Source organism: Pteronotus mesoamericanus, unplaced genomic scaffold (assembly GCF_021234165.1).
Source record: "Pteronotus mesoamericanus isolate MK-2021 breed Mesoamerican mustached bat unplaced genomic scaffold, CSHL_Meso_final contig_291, whole genome shotgun sequence".
In the NCBI taxonomy this organism is placed as follows: Eukaryota; Metazoa; Chordata; class Mammalia; order Chiroptera; family Mormoopidae; genus Pteronotus; species Pteronotus mesoamericanus.
Window position 1 is genome coordinate 5,150,127 of NW_026555124.1, and position 22,084 is coordinate 5,172,210.

Sequence of the window (22,084 nt, forward strand, 5' to 3'; positions counted from 1 at the left end):
AGGTGGAGCAGGAGGATCTGGACTGCACGAGATCTCATTGTGCTACTCAGATTAGTGTTCATTTTAAAACTTGTTTATGTTTGGAATTTTGCATTTAATATTTTCAGACTGCAATTGACCTTGGGTAACTGAAACCACGGATAAGACTGGACTACTATATTTGCACAGGAAGAAATAAAGATTAATGGAGGAAAGCTTAAAACCAATTTTGTGAGAATGTGAATGAAGCATCAGGAAAGATCAGGAAGTTATAGTCAGGGCAGTAAAAAAAACAGGATAATACAGTTTCACTGATATTGAGGGGAGAGAATTTTCAAGTCAAGAAGGAATGAGTGCTTAAATACTACAGAGGAACTGTTTAATAAGAAGATTGAGAAATGTTTGTGGACCCTGTTGAATATTAGGAATATGTGTAACACTGTCCATTATTACTAGTACCTGTTGAATTTGGTAGTTAACATGCTACAGGTGTGACCTTTGAGTGGCGTTCCTGTAGGATGGGTATAGAAATGTTTCTAGAATTAGAATTCAGTTTGACTGTACCTTAAGACAAAGTAGCTTTGGACCATTTCTGGGACATATTTCCTTGCAGAGGTTCTTGTCGGGCTTCCAGATTTTTACTGTGATAAACCACTTTCCATTTCTTCAAAAGTTTAAGGTTACTGAGTGTATTGGTATAGGTGTATGCATACACTCACTGATAGTCGGGCTGAGAGGAGCAGGGAGCAGGGGTCTCACTGCTTGAAATAAATGCCTTCCTAACCCCTGGGAATGCAGCTCCCCCGCCGCCCCCAGCGAAAAGCCTGAGAAGGGAACTTCAGTGTTAACCAATTGAGAGACCTATTGATTAGAGAGAGGCCTCTGCTTTCTATTTGAAACTTAGTTGAAAACCCTGTGGTAGAGGCCTCCATCACTTCATGCAAAGTGGTGTTAGTGGTTTGTTTTGTTTTTTTTTTAACATTGTGTATATGTTGGGGGTAATGTAGTACATTTTGTTCTGTAATCATTTTTTCCCCACTAAATGGAGAAATACCTTTCACTTAAAAAAATATTCTACATTGTTTTAGTATCCTAAGTAAGTACTGCTAATCCCATAGTTAAATATTCAAGTTTTTTCCTAAGGTTTTGCAACTATAAGCAGTGCTAAAATGAATATAATTGAGTGTAAATTTGTTTTTTTAATCCATGATTATTCCTAACTTGCTGGGTTATAGTATTTAGGCTTTGTCGCAAAACTGCCCTCCAGAAGGATTGTACAAATTATTTGGAGCAATCTATGGGAATGTCTGTTCTGACACCTTGGCTAACTTAAATACTATGTGTGCATTTCTGATGGTTTCAGCTCTTTCTGAGGTAGCTATTTTGTCAGTTTTTAAGTAAATTACTTGATGAGAAGCAGGTTTACATTTAAAAAGAAGGAATTTGCAAATGTTTTCTCCTTTGTAGCGTTTAAAGCTCTCTGTGGGGAGTAGTGAGAACAATTGTGGAAATAGCCTCTTGGTTTTATTTACCCAACTCTGGGGACTCCCAACCAGTTTTTCCACTAAATCCTATGTTTAATAACCAAATTAATCTTTCAAGAGTGCTTTCAAGAGTGCCCCTCTAATTAGAGCTCTCGAGGAGTTTTTTCTTTACCTTTCAAGTAAAGTTTACACTGTCTATCCTGGGCTTCTAAAAGGCATTCCAGGTCTAGTCTCAAACTTTATAATCCCATCTCCCATTACTTTGCAGCCACATTGAAGGACTTGTTCCCTAAACATGTCTGTTCTTTTGCCCTTTTTGCCCCATTTCGTTTTGTCCAAGTTGTACTTATCAAAGGCTCAGTCTTCACTGAGGTGTTGGCTTACCTCTTAGGAGTTCCTGACAACTCCCATCTCTTGGCTTTCATTTTGTGGCTTTTATTAGTTATTTATATGTTTATCTTGGCTCTTTTTCTATCCTGTAAATTCCTTGAAGGCAAGAACAGTGGCATCGTCGCTAGGCCTCCTTGTTGACTTTGCACAGCATCTTAATAAAGAAAGTGCTGAAAGCTCTGATGTCCAGCCAGGTTTAGTCCAGGCCTTGAACCCCTATATATACATTCTGGGAGAATTTTTTAAATGTTTTTTCTTTCAAGTAGAAGAAATAAGAAAAGAGATTTCCTACCTTAACTCTTCCTAAAGGAGCAGTTAAATCACTTAAGCAGCTTTTCATAAATCCAGGACTTTTAGATTATACCTGCAGAGAAGCCATTTTTTCCATCTTTCTTATTTTATAGGTAAGGAACCCAGGAAAATGAAAGAGATTATTTGTTCAGGACCATGTAGCTTGTAGCTTAGGGCCTTTGTTTTTATTTTACAATTTATATTTGTACTTGAACAGTTGAGGATTGATAAAGATAATGACCCATGGTTTAATATTTTATTCATTAATACTCTTAACTGTGGCATTTTATTGAACATGGTATGTATTTCTTTTTGTGTGGTTCTCTACAATAAAAGAGGCAGTAGTCTATTACACTAGCCATAGAAGAAGGTAGGTGTTGTTAGTTGTTTCGTATTGTCAGAAGGTTAAGCCTGGTGGGAACTCTGGGCCAGGGGCATAATTTCTCTTCATCCTTAGGGACTGGATTACATGCTTGAATGTAGGGGTAATATTTAAGCAATAAATAGAATTCTCATTCTGATCTCTAGGTATCCCTTAGATTACCTTTTTATTTAGTCAGTTAATTCCATCTCTCGCTAGAATTTATGCTAAAGGATGTTACTAAATTTAATTTAGCCAGTGTTGTTCTTTGCATCTTTGGAGCAGTATTCTGCGACCACTTTTTTTTTTTCTCTGCTTTATCATGGATAATGCTGACTTGTGTTACTTGGTGTGTGTTGGGGGAGGGGTGGTTTGCAGGGGGTTGGGTATTTATAAAGTGTACAAATATATTTAAATCAGCTTCATGGCTTTTCACATTTTAATCCAATTATCTCTTCAGCATTTATGTGAGGTATTGAGACATTAAAATATTGTTATTTCTCCTTAAATACTCAGTCGCCACTATCTTATATACTTAGGGAGGTCAGAATAACTTAAAGATTAAAAAGTATGAAATATCAGTGATACCCTTGCAAATCTATTGTTAGGAGTTTGGCATTGAGGATAAATTTAGGAACTTCTATTCTCAGACTATAGATTTGCTAAAATTCTGATTTTTCCATAGAATGTGAGGAATTATAGTTGTTTTTTGTTGTATACACTCATTTTTTTCCTCCTAAATAGTTTAAAGTAATTTAAATTATTTTGGTCAATTATATGAATACTTTACCTCATTTCTTTATATTATTATTTATTTAGTGAGCAGTTGTATTGTGTACAATAGATATGAGGTTATAGAAGTGTAAGTTCTATTTCGTTTTTTATTAGTAGAAAAACGGGATTGTGATCAGCAATTTCCTATCTTTAAAGTTTCATGCCTGTATCTTGTGATGCTTGGATGCCAACAAGTAAAATTTAAATTGTAGTATAGTACACATTGAACTAATGGATACTCTAATGTTAGTCTTTCATTTGTGTAAGTCTTGGCCCAATTTTAGTAACTTAAAGTAAATAACTACGTTTACCAAAATTTATCACAAATATAGACTGTTAATAGGAAGAGTCCTTATTTTGACATCCGTCACAACTGAAGATTGTAAAAGTGCGTTCAGGTAGGGAGAATCATTGGCTTGAAATACGTATATATAACATGCCTAGAGAGAAGATATTTATTTAGCTTTACCTTAGAGAAAATGGAATTAGCTACGTATATGAATTTTCCTGTGCAGGGAAATTTATTGTTTGAGGTTGGAAGTGGAAAGTTAGAATTATTTTTTGCTGTATTTTTTGTCCTCTCATAACAAAGCTGGATGTAGAATTAGTGTGATTAAAGGAAATATTAAAAACTACAATGAACTAATTTAGTATATTGGTGAATTTAAATAAATAAGGCATGTGTAGTGGTTATTGAATCTTGCTCTTCTCCGTTGCAGAGAAATTTGGTTATCCTTCGCAGGCAACAAATGACTACAGGGAGTTTTTACCTTTCTGCAATATATTAAACATTTTCTACTTAAATATACTTATGTAGGAAAAAAGACTACTTGAAGTGAACTCAAATTTCATAGGTAATAATGGATTTGATAAAGACTTTATCTTGAAACAAAACCAAAAGTTATAAAAACAAATTTTAGTTTATTTTTAATGAAACTTAGGTTGTAATCACAGCTGTGTATTAAGTTCTTAGAATGAACAGAGAGTGAATCAAGTTTTGGGGTTTTTTAGAGTGTGTAATTTTTACCACAGAATTATTTGGCAGTACAAAATGGCATTTTTTACTTGATGGTTGAGTATCACAGTGGCTTTGTATATAGATGTCCCTTCACAAAAAATGTTCAAGAGTTTTATTAACTTTCCTAGTGGCTTCTTGTAATCTTTTGAGGTCAGATGTTTTGTTTGAAGTGCCTATTGGATCTTTCTTTTTTTAGAGTAATTTTCCAGTATCACTCATAATATTGAACTTATAAAATCCTGCATTATTAGGAAGATTTGAGATTTTGCATTGTAGTTGATTAGTGTTTTATGTGGATATATCTATGTCTTTTTAGATACAGTTTTAAATTGCTGTTTTCAGAGTGAGATAATTTAGATAGCTTCTAGGAAACAATTTGCAATTAGAACATGATTTATTCATATTGAACTTACTGGAATTTTTAGTGTACGTATATAACTCTGCTGGTGGTGGTAGTGAATTGCTTTTCCTCAGTTATTTAAAATGAGATTGAAATACTATTTGGCATCTTCAAGTAGGATAAAAAGCAAACTTGAATACTGATATATTTAAATACAAAATGTGGTATGATAGAAGGAATGAGACCTTCATGGTCAGACCTGAATTTCAATCTGTAACTGCACAATTTATTTAATAATACTTCTAAGCCTCAGTTGTCTCATGTATAGCAGATAATAAATACTGCATAGAGTTGTTGTGATTAGAGGTAACATACATAAAGTACTTGCATAGTATGTTGTTCAGAATAGGAGATTACTAAGTTATTATAGAAAAGTAAAGTGTAGAATTTATGCTAGTTTTACATAAAATGTTTTTTCCTTAAATGTGTGGTGGTTGAAATTGACAGCACACTGTGATGTTGTCCAAAGTAAGGCAGGAAAGATTTAGTGATAAAAGAGACAAGGATCCAAAATTGTGTGTCTTTCAAAAACTCTAGTTACAGGAAGAGGAGATGACCAGAAGAGATACTGGTTTACCAGGTATTTGAGTAAGATACTTTGTAACAACACTAGGAATCTATCCATCTGAAACTTGCTTATTGAAACCAAGTCAGCAGTGCTTTCAGAGAAAGTTGAATTCGCCTTTTTTTAAAAAAAACAGGGCTTAGTTAAGCATTGCACTTAATACTTGATTGCCCTGCTTAACTTTATCTCGTGATATATTACCTTTATCTAGTGTGTTTATGTCCATTTGTGACATCTCCTTTAACATTAAACTAACTTGATAGGTGGTTATCATTTTCCTAATTTTACATGTGGGGAAACTAAGTTCAGTGATCTAGTCAGGGTCATACTGATGGGAACAGAAGGAAGAAAGAGGATTCAGCTCTTACTGTTTTTGTAGAAAGACTTAAGCTCCCACTCTGCACAGATCTTTTTCTGGGTTGTCACCTGTCATTTTAGCAAAATGACTGTTTACTATGTGGAAGTAAATGTTTACTATGTAGTGCTCAATGATCAACTCTGAATTCTTGTCACTTTTCCTGGCAGCTGAGAAGAGTTTGATTTAAGGATTGTGATCGCTAATAAATACCTAATTGTTTAATAATATAAACATTACAGTTGTGAAAAATAGCAACTAAAATTTTAATCTAATTTTATATATCTTTTGTTTGTTTATTAATTTCCTATTTTACTGCCTTACTCATAGTTCACCTGACTTTGTTAAAGAGAACTTAGTATTTGCTTTTGCTTAGGAGGTAAATATTTTCGTGCAGCCATTCCTTACTATTTTTAGGACGAACTAGATCAAACTTTTTTTCCCCTAGACAAAAGATTTTAAAGTTGAAACTTGACTTCAGGCTATTCAAGGAAGAGATTCAGTAAGAATTTGATTTGAGGCAAAATGTAATTGGATGACTTCTGTATGTAAGGCATGCATGCTAGTACTATTTTTAGCTGTGACAGATGACAGTTTATGATTACTAGATGTAGGCAACTTTTTTTATCTCTACTGGGCTAGAAGTTTTTATTTTTGACAAAAAGATTGTACCAAATTATTTTAAATTAAAATTTGAAAAAGGTGCTACAGCTCTGTGCATGACGCATTACAAAATAAATATTTTCCACATTTTTATTTTGAAAACAAAAGTGGGCAGTCACTTTTTTCTGAATGGCAAACATTTAATTGGTCAGCATTATTTTAGTAATCCACAAGCATTTCCCACAGCTGTACTGTTAAATTAATGTCAGATCTTTAAAAGGGTATTTCATGAGCAGTTTATATAAGAGTAAAGTTGAGGCCACAGTAGGTTACCGTGCATGATTATGCTTTGTTCTCCACTATAGGGGACTTGAGGAACCATGAAAGGTCACGTTTTCCTGTCTAAGCCCTGTGTCTTAATTTTGGCTTCTCAAGAATAAATAGGCCATTAAACTCTACACTCATAAACAGAACTAATAAAGTGATTACAGAAGATTCCAAAGTTAGCATTTTAGTGACCCAACACTTCTTATTTAAAGATGTCCTTTATTTTAATTTGAAAATATTATAGTCTTTAATTAAAATGTTTTTATTCCTAAGAATAATCTGGCCACTATTCAGACACTGTTCTGACGGCAGATACTATTGAAGCAGATTATGAGAATATAAAGATGAAAGGTACTCATCAGTCTTTCGGAACGTACAAGGAGACACAAGCCTGTAAAACAATATTTGCTGTTTTGTAAATTATCTGAAAGCATTGCTACTTGTTATTTACTAAGTGTAGATATCTGAAAATAGGTTAAATAAAACAAATGTTAAATCCAATGCATAGAAGCATTTTTGAAAAAATTAATTAGGATTAGTGCATGCCTTAAACTGGCCTAAAGTATGCATCTATTTTAATCAGTCAATTGGTAACGTGTTGAAAGATGGTTAAGGCTATGTGCTCAGCTCTGGGGATACAGTAGACAATAAAATAATGTGCGCCCTCATGGAGCTTACAGCCTAGCAGAGAAACAGATGTTAGAGTAATTTTTTTTAGTTTACTTTTTAATCTTGTGAAGTGTGTAATTCTTTGCTTTTTTAGTACAGTCACAAAATTGTGCAAGTACCACCACGATCTAATTCCAGAATGTTTTCATGTTTTGGACCCCACCCCGCCCACCGCTCCCTTCCCTCCCCCAAAAACGTTCCTTGGTAGTCTTTGCCCATCTCCACTCCTCCTGGCCCCCCAGCAATCACAAACCTATTTTCCGTCTTTTTAGAATTGCCAGTTCTAGACATTTCATATAAACAGAATCATACAACTATGTGACCTTTTCTGTCTGACTTTTTTCACTTAGCAAAATTTTTCAAGGTTGTAGCATGTTGTAGCATGTATCAGTACTTCATTCCTTTTTCTGGCCCAATTAAATTCTTTTGTGTGGATGTACCATAATGTATTTATCCATTCACCAATTGATGGACATTTGGGTTGTTTCTTCTCTTTGATTATTACACCTAGTGCTGCTATAAACATTTGTATACAAGTTTTTGTGTGCACTTAGATTTTCTAGTCTTTTGGGTAGAAATTCCTAGAAATAGACGTGCTGGGTCATATTGTAACTCTGTGTTTAACTTTTTGAGCAATTGCCAAACTTTTTCACAACAGAATTTTACTCTCCCAACAGCAGTGTAAGAGGGTTCCAGTCTTCATCACTTCTTGACAACATTTGTTATTCTCTCTTTTTTATTTTAGTTACTCCAGCAGGTCTGAACTGGTATCTGGTTATGGTTTGGTTTGCATTTCACTAAAGACTAATGATGTACATCCTTTCATTGTTTATTAGTCATTTGTATATATTCTTTGGAGAAATTTCTATTTAAGTTCTTTGCCCATTTATTAATTGATTTGTCTTTTTATTGATGAGTTGTTGAGTTTTTTTTAATATACGTATATTTTAAATACAACTCTCTTATCTGATACTTGATTTGTAAGTATTTTCTCCTGTTCCATTGCTTGTCTTTTTATTTTCTTGATAGCGTTGATTGAAACACAAAAGTTTTCAATTTTGATTAGGTCGAGTGTGCCTTATTTCCTTCTGCTGGTACTTACGGTGTCATGTCTAAGAAACGATTGCCTGATCCAAAGTTATGAAGATTTTTGCACCTTTTTTTTTCCTTGAAGAGTTTTGTAGTGTAAGTTTTAGGTGTTTGATCCATTTTGAGTTATTTTTTGTATGTGGAATAAGGTAAGGGTCTAAGCTAATTCTCTCTGCACTATTTGTTGAAAAAAAAACTATTAATTTCCCTGTTGAATTGTCTTGACACCTTGTTGAAATCAGTTGACTGTAATTGTAAGGCTTTATTTTGGGCTCTTGATTTTTTCCACTGACTTACCTGTCCATCCTGAGAAACTTACTACACTGTCTTCGTTACTATAGCTTTGTAGGAAGTTTTGAAAAAGGAAAGTATGAGTTCTTTGACTTTGTTCAAGATTGTTTTGGCTGTTCTGGATGCTTGCATTTCTGTGTGATTTCTGCAAGTGGCTTCTTAATTTCTGCTAAAAAGCTGCTAGGATTTTGATAGAGATTACAATGTAGATCAATTTGGGTAGTATTACCATCTTAAGAATAATACCTTTAACCTGTAAACAGGTTGTCTTTTCATTTATTTGTTTTCTTTAATTTCAACAATATTTTATACTTTTCAGTTTCTAAGTCTTGCACTTCTTCATAACTTTGTTCCTTAGGTATTTTATTCTTTTTGATATTACTGTAAGTGGAATTTTCTTAATTCATTTTCAGATTGTTCATTCCTAGTATATAGAACTGTAATTGATTTTTATATATTGATATTATATCCGGTAACCTTTCTGGACTTGTTTATTAGTTCTAGTAGCTTCTTTGTGCATTCCTTAGGATTTTCTGTATACAAGATCAAGTTATTTGCAAGTTGAAATAGTTTAATTTCTCTCTTTGTAATCTGGATGTCTTTTATTTCTTTTTCTTGGTTTATTGCCCTGCCTTATACTTCCAGGATAGTTTTGACTAAAAGTGGAAAGAATAGAGGAGGAGAGTTTTGTTTCACCATTAAATATGATGTTAGCTATGGTTTTGTTGCTGCTGCTGCTGCTGCTGTTGTTTCATCAGCTCCAGGCCATTTCTTCTATTCCTGGTATGAGTGTTTTTATAATGAAAAGGATGCTGGATTTTTTTCAGATGCATTTTCTATATCTGTTGTGATGATCGTGTAGTTTAGTCCTTTATTCTATTAATATGGCGTGTTACATTAATTGGTTTTCATACGTTGGACCAACTTTGCATTTCTGGGATAAATACCACTTGGCCACAGTGTATAATCCTTTTGATGTCTTGCTAGATTCAGTTTGCTAGTATTTTGTTGAGCATTATTTTTTCTATATTCATAAGAAATACTGGTCTGTAGTTTTCTTGCGATATATTTGCCTGATTTTGGTATCAGGATTGAACAAATATCTAAACTAATAGATAAAAATCTCTTGATTTAGAACAACATTATTTCAACAGTATTTTCTCAGAAAGGATTTTGCATAAAACATTTTGACTCCTGTGCTCCCCATTGAGAATCAGTGATCTTGGATAAACTTAATCTTACAGAATTATTTCATTGAAATCAGTTTTAAGGAATCTGTGAGGCTAGAATTATTGGCAGATGTCAATTAAGGCTGCAGTTCTATTTGCTAGAAACTAGTATTTTTTCATCCTGCAGCTTCACTAATAATCTCTTAAATTTCTTTGCAAGAAACAGAAAGATAGATATCCTTCTGTACTTTGCACAGACTTTGTGACAGTGTAGATTGCCTCACAGGCCTTTCTAGTCTGGGTTAGATTAATTTTGTCTCATGTGTAACCCGCAGTGCCTCTGTTGCCTTGACTCCCCGGGCTGTTTTTCCCCACTTTCCTCCTCAGAGCTCTGGGTCTGCCGCCCGGCAGGGCGCCCCCAGGGCTTGTGTCGCGGCTCTCTGGTGTTTGCTTTGATGCCTCTGGCATAGCTGTTTACATGTTTTCACACAGTATGTGTGGGCTTGCATATGTGTTTTTCAGAGCTCTTGCATTTATGGAAAAGAACTATATGATAGGTAGAAAGGAAGTAGTAAGTTAGGGTTAGCTGTACTTGCATGCAATTAAGTTTATTTTAGGCCTTAGTCACTGAGCAGTGCTGGACTAGATACATGTCTATTTCTGTATCAGCAACTTTGTGGAAATTGACTTGATTCAACCCAAAGCATCAGAATTATCAACTTAATTATGTATTGTTAGAATTTAAACTATTAGCTAGATCTAAATACAGGTATGTATTAAGCTAGCAGAAAGTGTATTCTCTTCCCAGTAGGAAAGCTTACTTAGAAAACCACACTCCTGTTATCAGATTCTTTAGTGATATCAAACAGGAATAGACAGGGATTCATTTTTCTAAGTACTGCAGGAGTAATTCACGGTGGCCATTGGAGGGGAACAGTTTTAGATGGCATAGGAGGGAGTGGAGAATCACTGCTAACCAGAGATAAAAACTGTTTCCTAGATACCCTTTCATACTTCATAGTTATACATCTGTAATTTTTAAGTGGGATTATACTATGTGAATCTTTTTGTAACCTGTTTTCATTTATTATTATGGTCATGTTTCTGTGGTAATATAGGTCTATGTCACTGTCTTTTAATGGCTACATAATACTTATTTGCATAGATATATGCTAATTTTACTTAACCAGAGTCATGGTGCTTTTAAGAGACATTTTCAATAATATGATTATAGTTTTTTACTATGGGAAAATACACTAGTGAGGTATATTGGAATAGAGCTTTTTCTCATTTTTGGACTTAACTGTAGGTGAAGCATTCACATTAAAATTTATATATCCCTTATTTATTAACCCATCCTGTTAATTTACTTAGAGCAACTTCTTGGTTTTGTGATTCATCTCATATGTAGTAATTAATCTGCCTACATCCTGTGTATTCATTATGCTTGTAAGTATGTAACATTTTAAAGAATTTTAATGTGCCGAGCCTTCAATTTGGCATAATACATGAAGAGTATGAATTTTATCGATAGGAAGCCTGTGTTAAAATCCATGTTCCCCCACTTACTGATTGATTGTCTCATGTAAGAGCTGGGTCTCACTGTTTTGTCTGAAAGCCTTCCTCATAGGGTTTTAATAATGGAAGGAGATAATGTATAGTATACAGACAGTGTTTGGCATAATGTAAGAGCCCAGCCTACCTCTTCAAAATCCAGCTCGATTTCTCTTTCAGAGTCTTCAAAACTTCTTCCAATTCTTTTCCTTTTTTGAATTCTCACAAGTTTGCACTATTTATTTTATAATTTGTTAACATTGTTTTTAGCTGTCTTATCATCTTCCTAGAATTGTATTTTAGAGTTGGACAGGGCCTTAAAGAAAAGTCTGTGTACCCATTTTGAGATTTCATAATTCATTCGACTAGGTTGAGTTTCTTAAACAGTATTAGCTCAGTGTTTGCAAATGTCAGAAGACTATTAGCATTGCTGTTGTCTCTTTATTCAGTATGATATTATTCGTGATGACATTTTAACAGCACAGATACACTATTTCAAGTTCTGGTCAGTCCACAGTTGTGCTAGTATGCTGGTATAATAGTTGAAACTATTTGAATAGAACAAAACTGATGTAGATGTTTTACGCAGGGTTGGAACGAACTTGGGATAGGGAAAACTTGAATAAATAGTGGAAATCAGTTTGAAAATAAAGGTTTAAATCATATATAGAAAAGTTAATAGCATTTGAATCCAGTGTATAGGAGAATGGAGTAAAATGTTCTGGAAACATAATAAATGTTGTTGAGCTATGTGCCAAACATTGTGATAGGCATTTAAAATATCTTAATCAGTACTTGCGTGATCTATACTGACAGGAATTCAGAGTTTCATAAGAATATCTAATACTTTACAGTTCATACACAATTTTCCCCACAGAAGTACCCCTAACAGTAAAGGAAAATCAGGTACTTTAGAGGACCTGCTTAAGCAAGGCCAAAGCAGCCACTAGAAATCTGATTTTTGTTACCTCTTTTATCCTAAAAATTCACAGGTATTTAAAATTGTACTCAAGATTATATCCATGTATACTTTACTATAAGAATGTTCTTCCTCCTCCCAAATTGTTTACAATCCAGAGAGAGATGAATTGTATCTGTGAAATCAAGACCCCTTTGGCAAGCTGCAGAATTCTCCCTGGGCTGTGCATAACCCCGCCTCGGGACCAGAGGCTTCTGGTTATTTGGTCCCCTTAGTGGCCTGAGGACCATAGGCCAAGAGCTTCGTCTGCCTCCTTACTATTAATAAACATTATATAACCGTGTAGCACATTTAGCTTTTCTGTTCTCCTTTGACACCTAAATTTCTGTGGCATTAGATTTATCTACTCCTAGAGGGAAGTGGCTTTTCAGGTAATCTAAAAGCTGCTTTTTTTCTTTAACTTTGTAGGAAATAATTTGTTTTTATGATAGCCAGGTCAGGTTACAATTTTGTTAAGTTTCTTAAAGAGCTATCTCTCAAAAGCAGAGCTGTAAAACTCATATGTGTAGTTTTTAGTGGTTTACTACTTTCTCAACATTTTTTAAGTTAGTGATTTGTTTTTGCAGATTTTTTTTTGTGTCACTGAAGTATGCTATTTTAGTGAGTATATGCTAAGATTTTTTCCTATTATTTGAATATATACCATGTATTGTATGATAATGAAAACCTCCAGATGACTTTTGAAATACATTGTTTTGGATTAGAAGTCTGCTATGGTGGGCCTGAGATTTCATAAACTTATTATTATTTTTTTTAATCCTCACCTGAGGATATGTTTATTGACTTGGTGGGTGGGGAGAAAAACATTGATGTGAGAGAGAAACATCAATCATTTGCCTCCTGCACATGCCCTGACTGGGAATCTGCAACCTAGGTATGTGCCCTGACCAGGAATTGAACCTGCAACCTTTTGGTGTACAGAATGGTGCTCCAGCTAACTGAGCCATAAACTTTTATAGCCAGAATGATTTGGACATGTAGGACATAGATTTGCATGAAAAACATTTTACAATACATCGAAATGGGTGCAGGTATTTTTTTAATATACAACTTAGAGTGGGTTTAAAATGTAGTACGTAAGGTTAATCTTTAACTAGGTTTTGGCATTACTTTATCTAGAGACCTTTTCTGTGTGTGGTGGTGGAGCAAATATAAATCTGCCAAATTCAAATGGTTAAAATAATGTTCTAATTTCAGATTTCTTCTTTTTAAATTTTCAGTTGTTGACCTCCTGTACTGGAGAGACATTAAGAAGACTGGAGTGGTGTTTGGTGCCAGCCTATTCCTGCTGCTCTCACTGACAGTATTCAGCATCGTGAGTGTAACGGCCTACATTGCCTTGGCCCTGCTCTCTGTGACCATCAGCTTTAGGATATATAAGGGCGTGATCCAGGCTATCCAGAAATCAGATGAAGGGCATCCATTCAGGTGAGATGTCTGGAAAACGAGGCAAACGTGGGCAAAACTGTGAACAGGATTTGTATTAAGACTTCATTCTACTCTCTGTAGTTACAGGCATGCATTTTTTACTGCTTAAAGATGATTGCAAATTTTTACTACAAAGTTATACCAAAAACATCTGCTTTTGAGAGTTCCTAAAGGTCATTTCATAGGCTCATGATGTAAGAGACTGGGTTTTTATATCATTAGCCTAACTGTGTTACTTAGTAGTAATATTTATTAGAAGTCTTGATTGTCTGATTTTACTGTAATGAAAACTGTATCTTTTTAACATATGAGGGGGGAAAATGGAATTATATTCTGGAGGGATGGCCTCTTGTAGTACAGGCTTCCCTGCCAGGTGAGTGTTTTAGGGGCCCCTCTGTGTCAGTGTGGCAGCTGGCGTTGTTGTGAGAGGCTGTGTTCAGCTTCAGTGAATTTTTTTTGAAGACTCTCTGAAAGTGTTCGCCCATCTCATGAGGAGTGATATAGGAGTGCGCCTGCCCACACCGTGCTGCGTGTTCAGCAGTTTCTGACCAAAAATGTCTTGAGCCCCATGCCCTACCCTCCCTATTCATCTCATCTCACCCTGAGCAACTCTTGTTTCCCTGGATGAAAAAAGTCCTTAAAGGAAATGTTTTGCCAGTGGGGAAGAGGTGGGAAAAAAATAGCAGAAGCACTGAAAGGCGTCAAAATTGATGAGTTTAAAAAACTGTTTTGAGTGGTGGAAAAAAGTCTTGATAGGTGTATTGCATCAAATAGAGAGAACGTTGAAGGTGACTGAACATTAAACATGTAAGAATAAATACAATGTTTATAAAGTCCACTTTTGGGGGGGGTCCCCCTTCCTAGGTATCGTTGATGAGAGTTATATCTTCTTTATTGCTTACATTTTCTGATTATTAGAAATATCTTCCCAATAGTATGTTTATACTTCTCTCTTACTCTTTCTTGTCATGTCTGTGTCTTTTTTTTTTTACCATTCCTTCTCTGTCTAGTTTCTTTTTCTCATTCCTTAAGGCATTACTTTTGTATTTTCCTTAGGAGAGCTCCTTTATTTCAGCATCTCTTTGACTCTAAACCTTCATCTGCTGCCTTTATTTTTATAAGGACACACAGTAGCATTATGTATCTAATTGCAAAGTAGTACAAACCTTACCTTGGTTTGTACTACTGCCTCACTTCACGCTTGCCATGTTTTTCCACCCCTTTTTAAAAACTGGATATAATTCACACAAAATTCAGCAACTTTTTTTTTTTTATAGCATGCTCACAGAATTGTACAAGCATCGCCGTATACAAGTCTGTGAGCATTTTCTTCACACCAAAGACACTTCATACCCAGTAACAGTCACTACCCATCCAGCCCCTGACAACCACTAATTTATCATATCTTTGCCTGAACCTTTTTTCCTCAGGCTTGTCTATTTCTATCAGTAGCACCACTGTTATCCTGATATCAGGGTCCAAGTTTTAATGCTATCTTTGTTTTCTTCCATTCCATAGTAAACAAAATAACTAAATTTTGTTGTTTCCTGGCTCCTTCAGTTGAGACCAGGAATGCATGAACTACAGCCGTGGGCCAAATCCAGCCTGCTGCCAGCTTTTGTAAATGAAATTTTATTGAAACACAGCCATACCCAGTCATTCAGCTGTTTTCATGCTGCAGTAGCAGAGTTAAGTAGTTGTGACGGAGATTGTATGGAATTCAAAGCCTAAAAGATTGTACCTACTACCTGGCCTTTTACAGAAATAGTTTTCCTGCCCCAGGCTGAGCTTCACTTGTTACCAAGCTGGTTTCGGGTTATCTCAGATTACTTTAACTCTTACATAGGTTGTCAGATTTTCCTCAAACCACTTTTAATCACATTTTTAGGGACGGGGCTTTCTGTTCATTGTGGGATGAAATCCAGGTGTCTTTGCTTGCCTCTTGTTGGTCCCTTCCGGGGCTTCGCGCCCGTTCTCCTGCAGCCTTTTAGCTCCCCAGAGGCCCGGATCTATCCTACTTAGACAGAGGTGTGACAGGTTTCAAGATCTAGGTAACTCTGACTCAAAATGACCTGAGAATTCACTTCCTATGGCACTGAATATGGCTTTGAAATGTCCTGCAATCGTTTCATATATGGACAATTTTTAAAAATAGGTTGTAAACATTTAAAAAAACTATTTAGGCAAGATAAGTATTTGGGCATGAATGAGTATGTAACTACCTGGAACATTATCCACTTGATGTTAAAGGGTAGGCTTCATCGGTTTTCACAGTTTACAGGAAGAGGTCTACTGCATTATTTTGCTTATTGTAAAGACTGGTGATTTGTTTCTCTCTAGCTTTCTCTTCATATTGATGAAGTAATAATGTTACATAAGTTTGGTGGAGAATCCAAAATTTACTGAATGGCTCTTATGTGTCTGGCCTTTTATGTACAGGCAGCTCTAAGAAAGGTGGATGGTATTATCCCATTTTACAGAGGGGGAAACAAACGTGAAGTTCAGTAACTTGAAATTGCAGCTTTAATATGGCAGAGCCGTATCATTTCACAAGTCATGGAGGAATATGATTTTTGGTTATATAGAAATAAATAAAAACATTGTCAAGCCAAAACTTATAAATTATCTACAATACAAATTTTATATATTGTTAGATTTTAAGGAATTTTGGAAAAAATTGGTAATATTTATATACATATTTTTAAAGATTTATTTATTTTTTAGAGAAGGGGAAGGGAGGGAGAAAGAGAGGAAGAGAAACAGCCATCAGTTGCTTCTCATGTATCCCCTACTGTGCATGTGCCCTGACTGGGAATTGAACCAGCAACCTTTTAGATCTCAGGCCAATGCTCAGTCAACTGAGCCACACCAGCCAGAGCTCTATATTCTTTATTTCCTTAGAAACACTTTATTCTTAGCTCTAAGCCTAGGTCATTGTACATCATTGTAGTCATTATAAAGTAAATTTAGCCAACATGCCAGTTTAAGCCTGTTAGACAGCTTTTTCAACTTCTCCAGTCACACTGGAGGAGAGGGTAGCATCCAGCTTGAATGTACAACTGTGGTCGTTGGAGAAGTGTGATGGCGGCGCCGGCAGTGCAGCAATAGCACGTAAATGCCAGCAGAACGAATGCACAGAGCTCCGGGACGCCGCTGACGGAGAGTGCCGCCTTTGCGCCTGCGGCAGGGACAGGGTCAGTGGTACAGGGAAGCAGGATACCAACCAAAGTTGTGTCAACCACCTTTCTATATTTCTCAAAGCTGCATAAACAAATTAGTGCTGATTTAAAGGGAGATATGAATCTTAGACTGTTCTTATAATAATAGCTTAATATCTGTTCATTAATAATAACTGTGCTAGATCATTGTACTAGTAAAGATAGATTTCTGGACCTTAACAGTTCATACTCTAGTAGGAAAAATATACAAGTATACACATGTCCATGTTTCAGAACTGGACATGGGAAATACTATAAGAATCATACAAAAGAAAGCATTGCTAGAGTTACGTAGTAGGGTTGGGGGGATTAGAGAGCAAAAGAGGCTTTGTGCAAGGCTGGGATCTGAGATGGAGCCAACTGACTGGGCATCGTGGCACCAGGCGAGGGGAGAACATTGTGGGTGGAGAAAACTGATCAACAAGGGCATTAAGGTTAAAGGATGCTTGATGAATGGTTCATTTTGGCTGCAATATATGTAGTGAGCAGTGGAAAATAAGATTGAAAAGATTTAGGAGGGCTCTGGTTGGAAAAAAGTTGGAACCATAGAATCACAGAATGTTTGAGCCTGGAGGGATTTAGGAAGGTCCGGTTCTCTAATTTTGCTACAGAAATGAAACTGTAACCCAAAGAAGTTAAATGCCTTTTGCAAGGTTACATAGCTAGGTAATAGCAGGTCTCCTAATTCCCACCTGTGTACAACCTTAATAGCACTATCTAGGCAGCTCAAATAAAACTAATCTGTCATTGGCTGACGATGCTAACAGGTTAGGGACTGTTTGGAGACTGATAGAATATTCCAGGTTGTAAATAATAAGCACTAAACTACGATGATGGCACAGTGACTACGGAAATGAGGAGACATATTTGGAGCATACTGCCGAGGTAAAACTATGGAGAAAAGGAGTTATCACAGAGGAATGTTATTTTTAATATAAATAATGTCTTTTGACAGGGGGAAGTAATGAGGAATGCCTGAATAAGGAACTAGTTCCAATAGATTTGGGAGAATGCATAGCACTTCTGATTTGGATCTACTTTGCCCACATAAATGGCTTCTTTGAAACATAACTAATGAAGCAATTCATTGCATTAATGTACATTTAACTGCCCTCCCCCACCCCCACTAGAGTTGTGATCTTCTTCAGTTGAACAGTTCCAGCTACCTCAGCATAGATTAGGGTATCTAAATGTACAGTAACTGTTAATGTTCTACTGGGATTGCCACTATACTTTTGACAGCCATTTTAGTCTGGGGCTTGACTTTTGGGCAGTTTCCCCTATAGATTGGGCTGAGAGAGTGTACTATTTGGAACGGAATAGGATCTTTGGTAGGAAAACTTGATGAAACAATATGATGTCAACTTGATGAAAAAACTAAATCCATAATAATGACTACCATTTATTGAGTACTTCTTTGTGTCTGATTGTGGTAAGCACTTTACCAATTGAATCCTTGTGATAATCTCCATTTTATAAATGAGGAAACTGAGGTTTCTTAGAGGGAAGACTAAATAACTTCCCAAAGTTCCACTGCCAAGTAAGTGGCAGACCTTAAGATTAAAGTTCAGATCGGTATGGCTTCAAAACATCTTTTTTCTATGCTGGTCAGCTGACAGCATATATCAATGAAATAGCCCTTGCTTGGTGAATTTTTACATTGTGCTTAATTTGAAAACCAAAGGCTTTATAGTAAACTACTTTATCTTATAGATTGTAATTGCTGAATGCAGACATCCAGGGAAAAATCACTCCGATCAGTGACAGTTACGGTGTGTTTTGTTTTCTAGGGCATATTTGGAGTCTGACGTAGCTATATCTGAGGAGCTGGTTCAGAAATACAGTAATTCTGCTCTTGGTCATGTGAACTACACGATAAAAGAACTCAGACGCCTCTTCTTAGTCGATGATTTAGTTGATTCTCTGAAGGTAAGTTCTGCTTTTCATTTTGACATACCCAGAATTTAATATTAAGAGTTGCGAAGTGTCATTCTACTTTTCTGTATTAAGGGAAATGATAGACGTAGTAAAATCATGTTACAGTGAACTTGGGTCTCAGAATTCAGAATCCAGTCAGATATTTAACATGGAGGAAAACACTTTTCTTTTTTAAAAGAAAATAGTTATAAATTCATACTTTTGGAAATCATAAAAAGTAAAAGTGAGAAAATTAAAGAGAATTTTGACAATAAGAATAAAGATTAATAGATTTAATGCCAAATGTGATTTCATCTGTGTTAATGTGATGAGGGCTGGGAAAGAATTGACAAAGAGAAGTACAAAGAGTCAGGTTTTAATTTTACTTTCCCCAGAAAGGGAAGGGGTTAGGGTGGAGGTGTGCACCAGCATTGAGGGGGCTGGGGGCTTTAGCTTTTACTGGGTTCTAAAAGGGCGGGGCAACTGTTGTGTGGCCTCTGGGTTGTTGGGGACGTTGCAGCACGAGGTTTCCGGTGGTTTTGCAGAAGCTGCAGTTTGCTCCAGTGTCGTCCTTTGCCTGCGGCTGTGGGGGACGGTTAATCGGGGTCTGTTCTTGCTTTCACGTGTTGGTATTTTTCAGTCCTGGGGATGAAAGCTCATAAGAGTAAAATGATGGTCATGTTTAACCGGGTCATTTGCCTACTCGACAAATGGCAGCACGATAGCAAATGGCCCTGGCCTCGTCCTTTTGACCTGTGTGATTTTGTTTTAGAGTCTAGCACTTAACCATAGTTTCTTACCTTGTGTGTGATTCATATAAACACATAAGCTATTTCATATCTCGGACTCTTTCTTAGCATGTTTATTCTGGAAGAGTTTTAATATTCTGAAACACCTCAACTAATTTTTAGCTGGTAATTCTTGGAAGTTTTTCTTGAGATTTTGGATCTTGCTGCATAGCAGCTGCTAGAGTCTCAACCTGGCAAATAAACTCCCAAAATTCAGGCTGACTCAAACCACTATACAGTCTTGTAAAATGGACCCCAAGCACTAGGGCTTTGGGGACCTAAGTGCCTTTTCTTTACATAGAACTTGGCATTTGTGTTTTTTTTGTGTTACTGCCTGTGGCTCTGCTTAAGACGGACTTGTTTCCGATCTAAGCCTGTGTGTAACTGTACTATAGTGGTAATTATCATAATTGTTGTTTTCCAAGAGTAATGCACTGGTATGCAATTTATCATGCAAGCCAAGATATTCCAGCGATAGGATGATTGGCCTTTAGACCTAGTGAAACAATTTCTGGGCTGGTTAGAATAGATTTAAATGCCCAGATTGCTTTAAACAAACATCTTAGCCTGAATAAGCCAATAGATGGACTTGATTTTCAACTTTGCGCCTCTCAGTTCAAGACTTGGAGCCCCAATTAGTTGCTGATAACATTAATGATAATAATTTAGTTTTATCTCTTCTGTAGAGTTTTGCATATGGTGATTTATCTTTAGTGGTGCTTTGTTGTCAGTCCAAAAATAAAGATCATGGTTATGTTATTTAGGATGTTTGATGAATTAGTTTCAAAAGGAAACAAACATTTTGGAGTAAATGAAATAGATTCTTGTACACATGGGTCCTAGAAGAAACCAGTTCCTGTTTATTGAAGTGATGTTTGCTATATAAAGCTTAAGTGTTGGGGCAGAACATGTATGAAAAATCATTCAAGAGAAGGTACTAGTACATTTAAGATGAAGAGTTTGTGGATGGAAGTTGATTGAGAAGAAACACTATAAAGAGTGATGTGGAGTTTCAGACAGCAAGGACTGTCTCTGAATTTAGCAATGGTGGGGGTGACTTCAAATAAAGGCATCAGACACTTGAGAGAGAGGACAGCATCATTGTCTTTGTAGACTTGATAAAAATTGCACCAGAGACAAACCAAAAGTCATCCTTTGTGTTTGCATAGTATAGCTATGAAAGCAGCTATATGTTTAAAATTTAACATTTTTCATGACAGAAGAGGAATTCTTGAAGAAATCTGTTCAAAAACAAAAGACTGATCTGAGAAAGATTCATTATATTCCAGTTTTTATGAGTTTCAATTTAAAGTTTCCATTTTTCTTTAATCAAAAGAATGGTTATTTGTTCTTGCAGAGTTTATTGTTGTCTATACACAGTCCGATGTGTAGGCATGATCTAGATGGGGGTGTTACTTGCAGCGGCTAGAGGAGTGAGAACATGTTAGAGGAGGCCTGATTAATTACTTTAAAAACCTTTTAAAACTATTTTGCATAGATGTTTGAAAGTAGTATATGAGGAAATTATGAATAAACTATGAGATAAAGACTTTCTTTTTGCTGTTAAGTCTCATTTTAAAATTTCTTTTGAAAATCACCTTAGTTTTTTATTTTTTAAGCAGTTATGTTTTCTATGAGGAAGCCAACATATATGGGAGAAACAAAACTTGATAAATTCTTGCCTTGGGTGACTTTGCTGATTTGAAAGTAATATGAAAGTGGCATATAATGAGATAGATTTACTTTTTGGAACATTTTATTTTTATGATGTTTCCTATATTTTTAAGACATCCTTTGTTTCTTAATACTGGGCAAAAAAAGACTTGGATTAAAATTATAGTTTACTACTTTTTCTTCTTAAGGATTAGCAGTACTTTGGGGGGGAGGGGCAAAGTAAAAGAAGGAAATGTATATGAATGGTTTTCCTGAGTAGTGTTTTTTGGCAAGCCCAGAGCTCAAGGAAAGCTGCTTGGTGACTTCCCAAACTGTGATCCTTTTCAGCGTTCCAAATGAGTAACAGTCGTTTCAACATACTAGCCCATAGAATGAATTGCAATTAGGTCTCAAAAACCTATTATGACAAAAGAATAAGTCAGGGGATGTATCTTTTTATTGGGAAGCAAAAGTTATGCGTACACATGCTCATATACATGAAGGGCCTTCCTTGATAAACTGTGTGGTCCTGCTGCATGGGGTGACTTTTACCCAGTGTCATTGGGTGTGAGTAGTGCAAATTCTGTTTGTTTCCACTGGATAAGGGCACTGTAGAATACAGGATACTTGCTCAAAAGGTCTCTTACTGGGAAAAAAGCTGATAAAAAAATGAATGCTGTCAGACTCTCTTCAGAAAAATGACTTAACAGTAATTCTCTTTCTAGAAAGAGTTCCTTGAGCAATTTTCCCTCTCACCCCTTCTTTTTTGTTTATGTAGAGAG

General features: G+C 35.8%; 1 protein-coding gene across 2 annotated transcripts in view; it reads left to right on the forward strand.

The window, feature by feature from the left end:
• RTN4 (reticulon 4) overlaps nucleotides 1-22,084 on the forward strand; it is a 75,240-nt gene that overhangs the window by 45,378 nt on the left and 7,778 nt on the right. For both annotated transcript variants that reach the window (XM_054575440.1, XM_054575441.1), the window contains 2 exons: nucleotides 13,519-13,726; nucleotides 18,735-18,873. In XM_054575440.1, coding sequence (XP_054431415.1) covers nucleotides 13,519-13,726; nucleotides 18,735-18,873 — 347 coding nt within the window. The remainder of the gene's footprint in view (nucleotides 1-13,518; nucleotides 13,727-18,734; nucleotides 18,874-22,084) is intronic.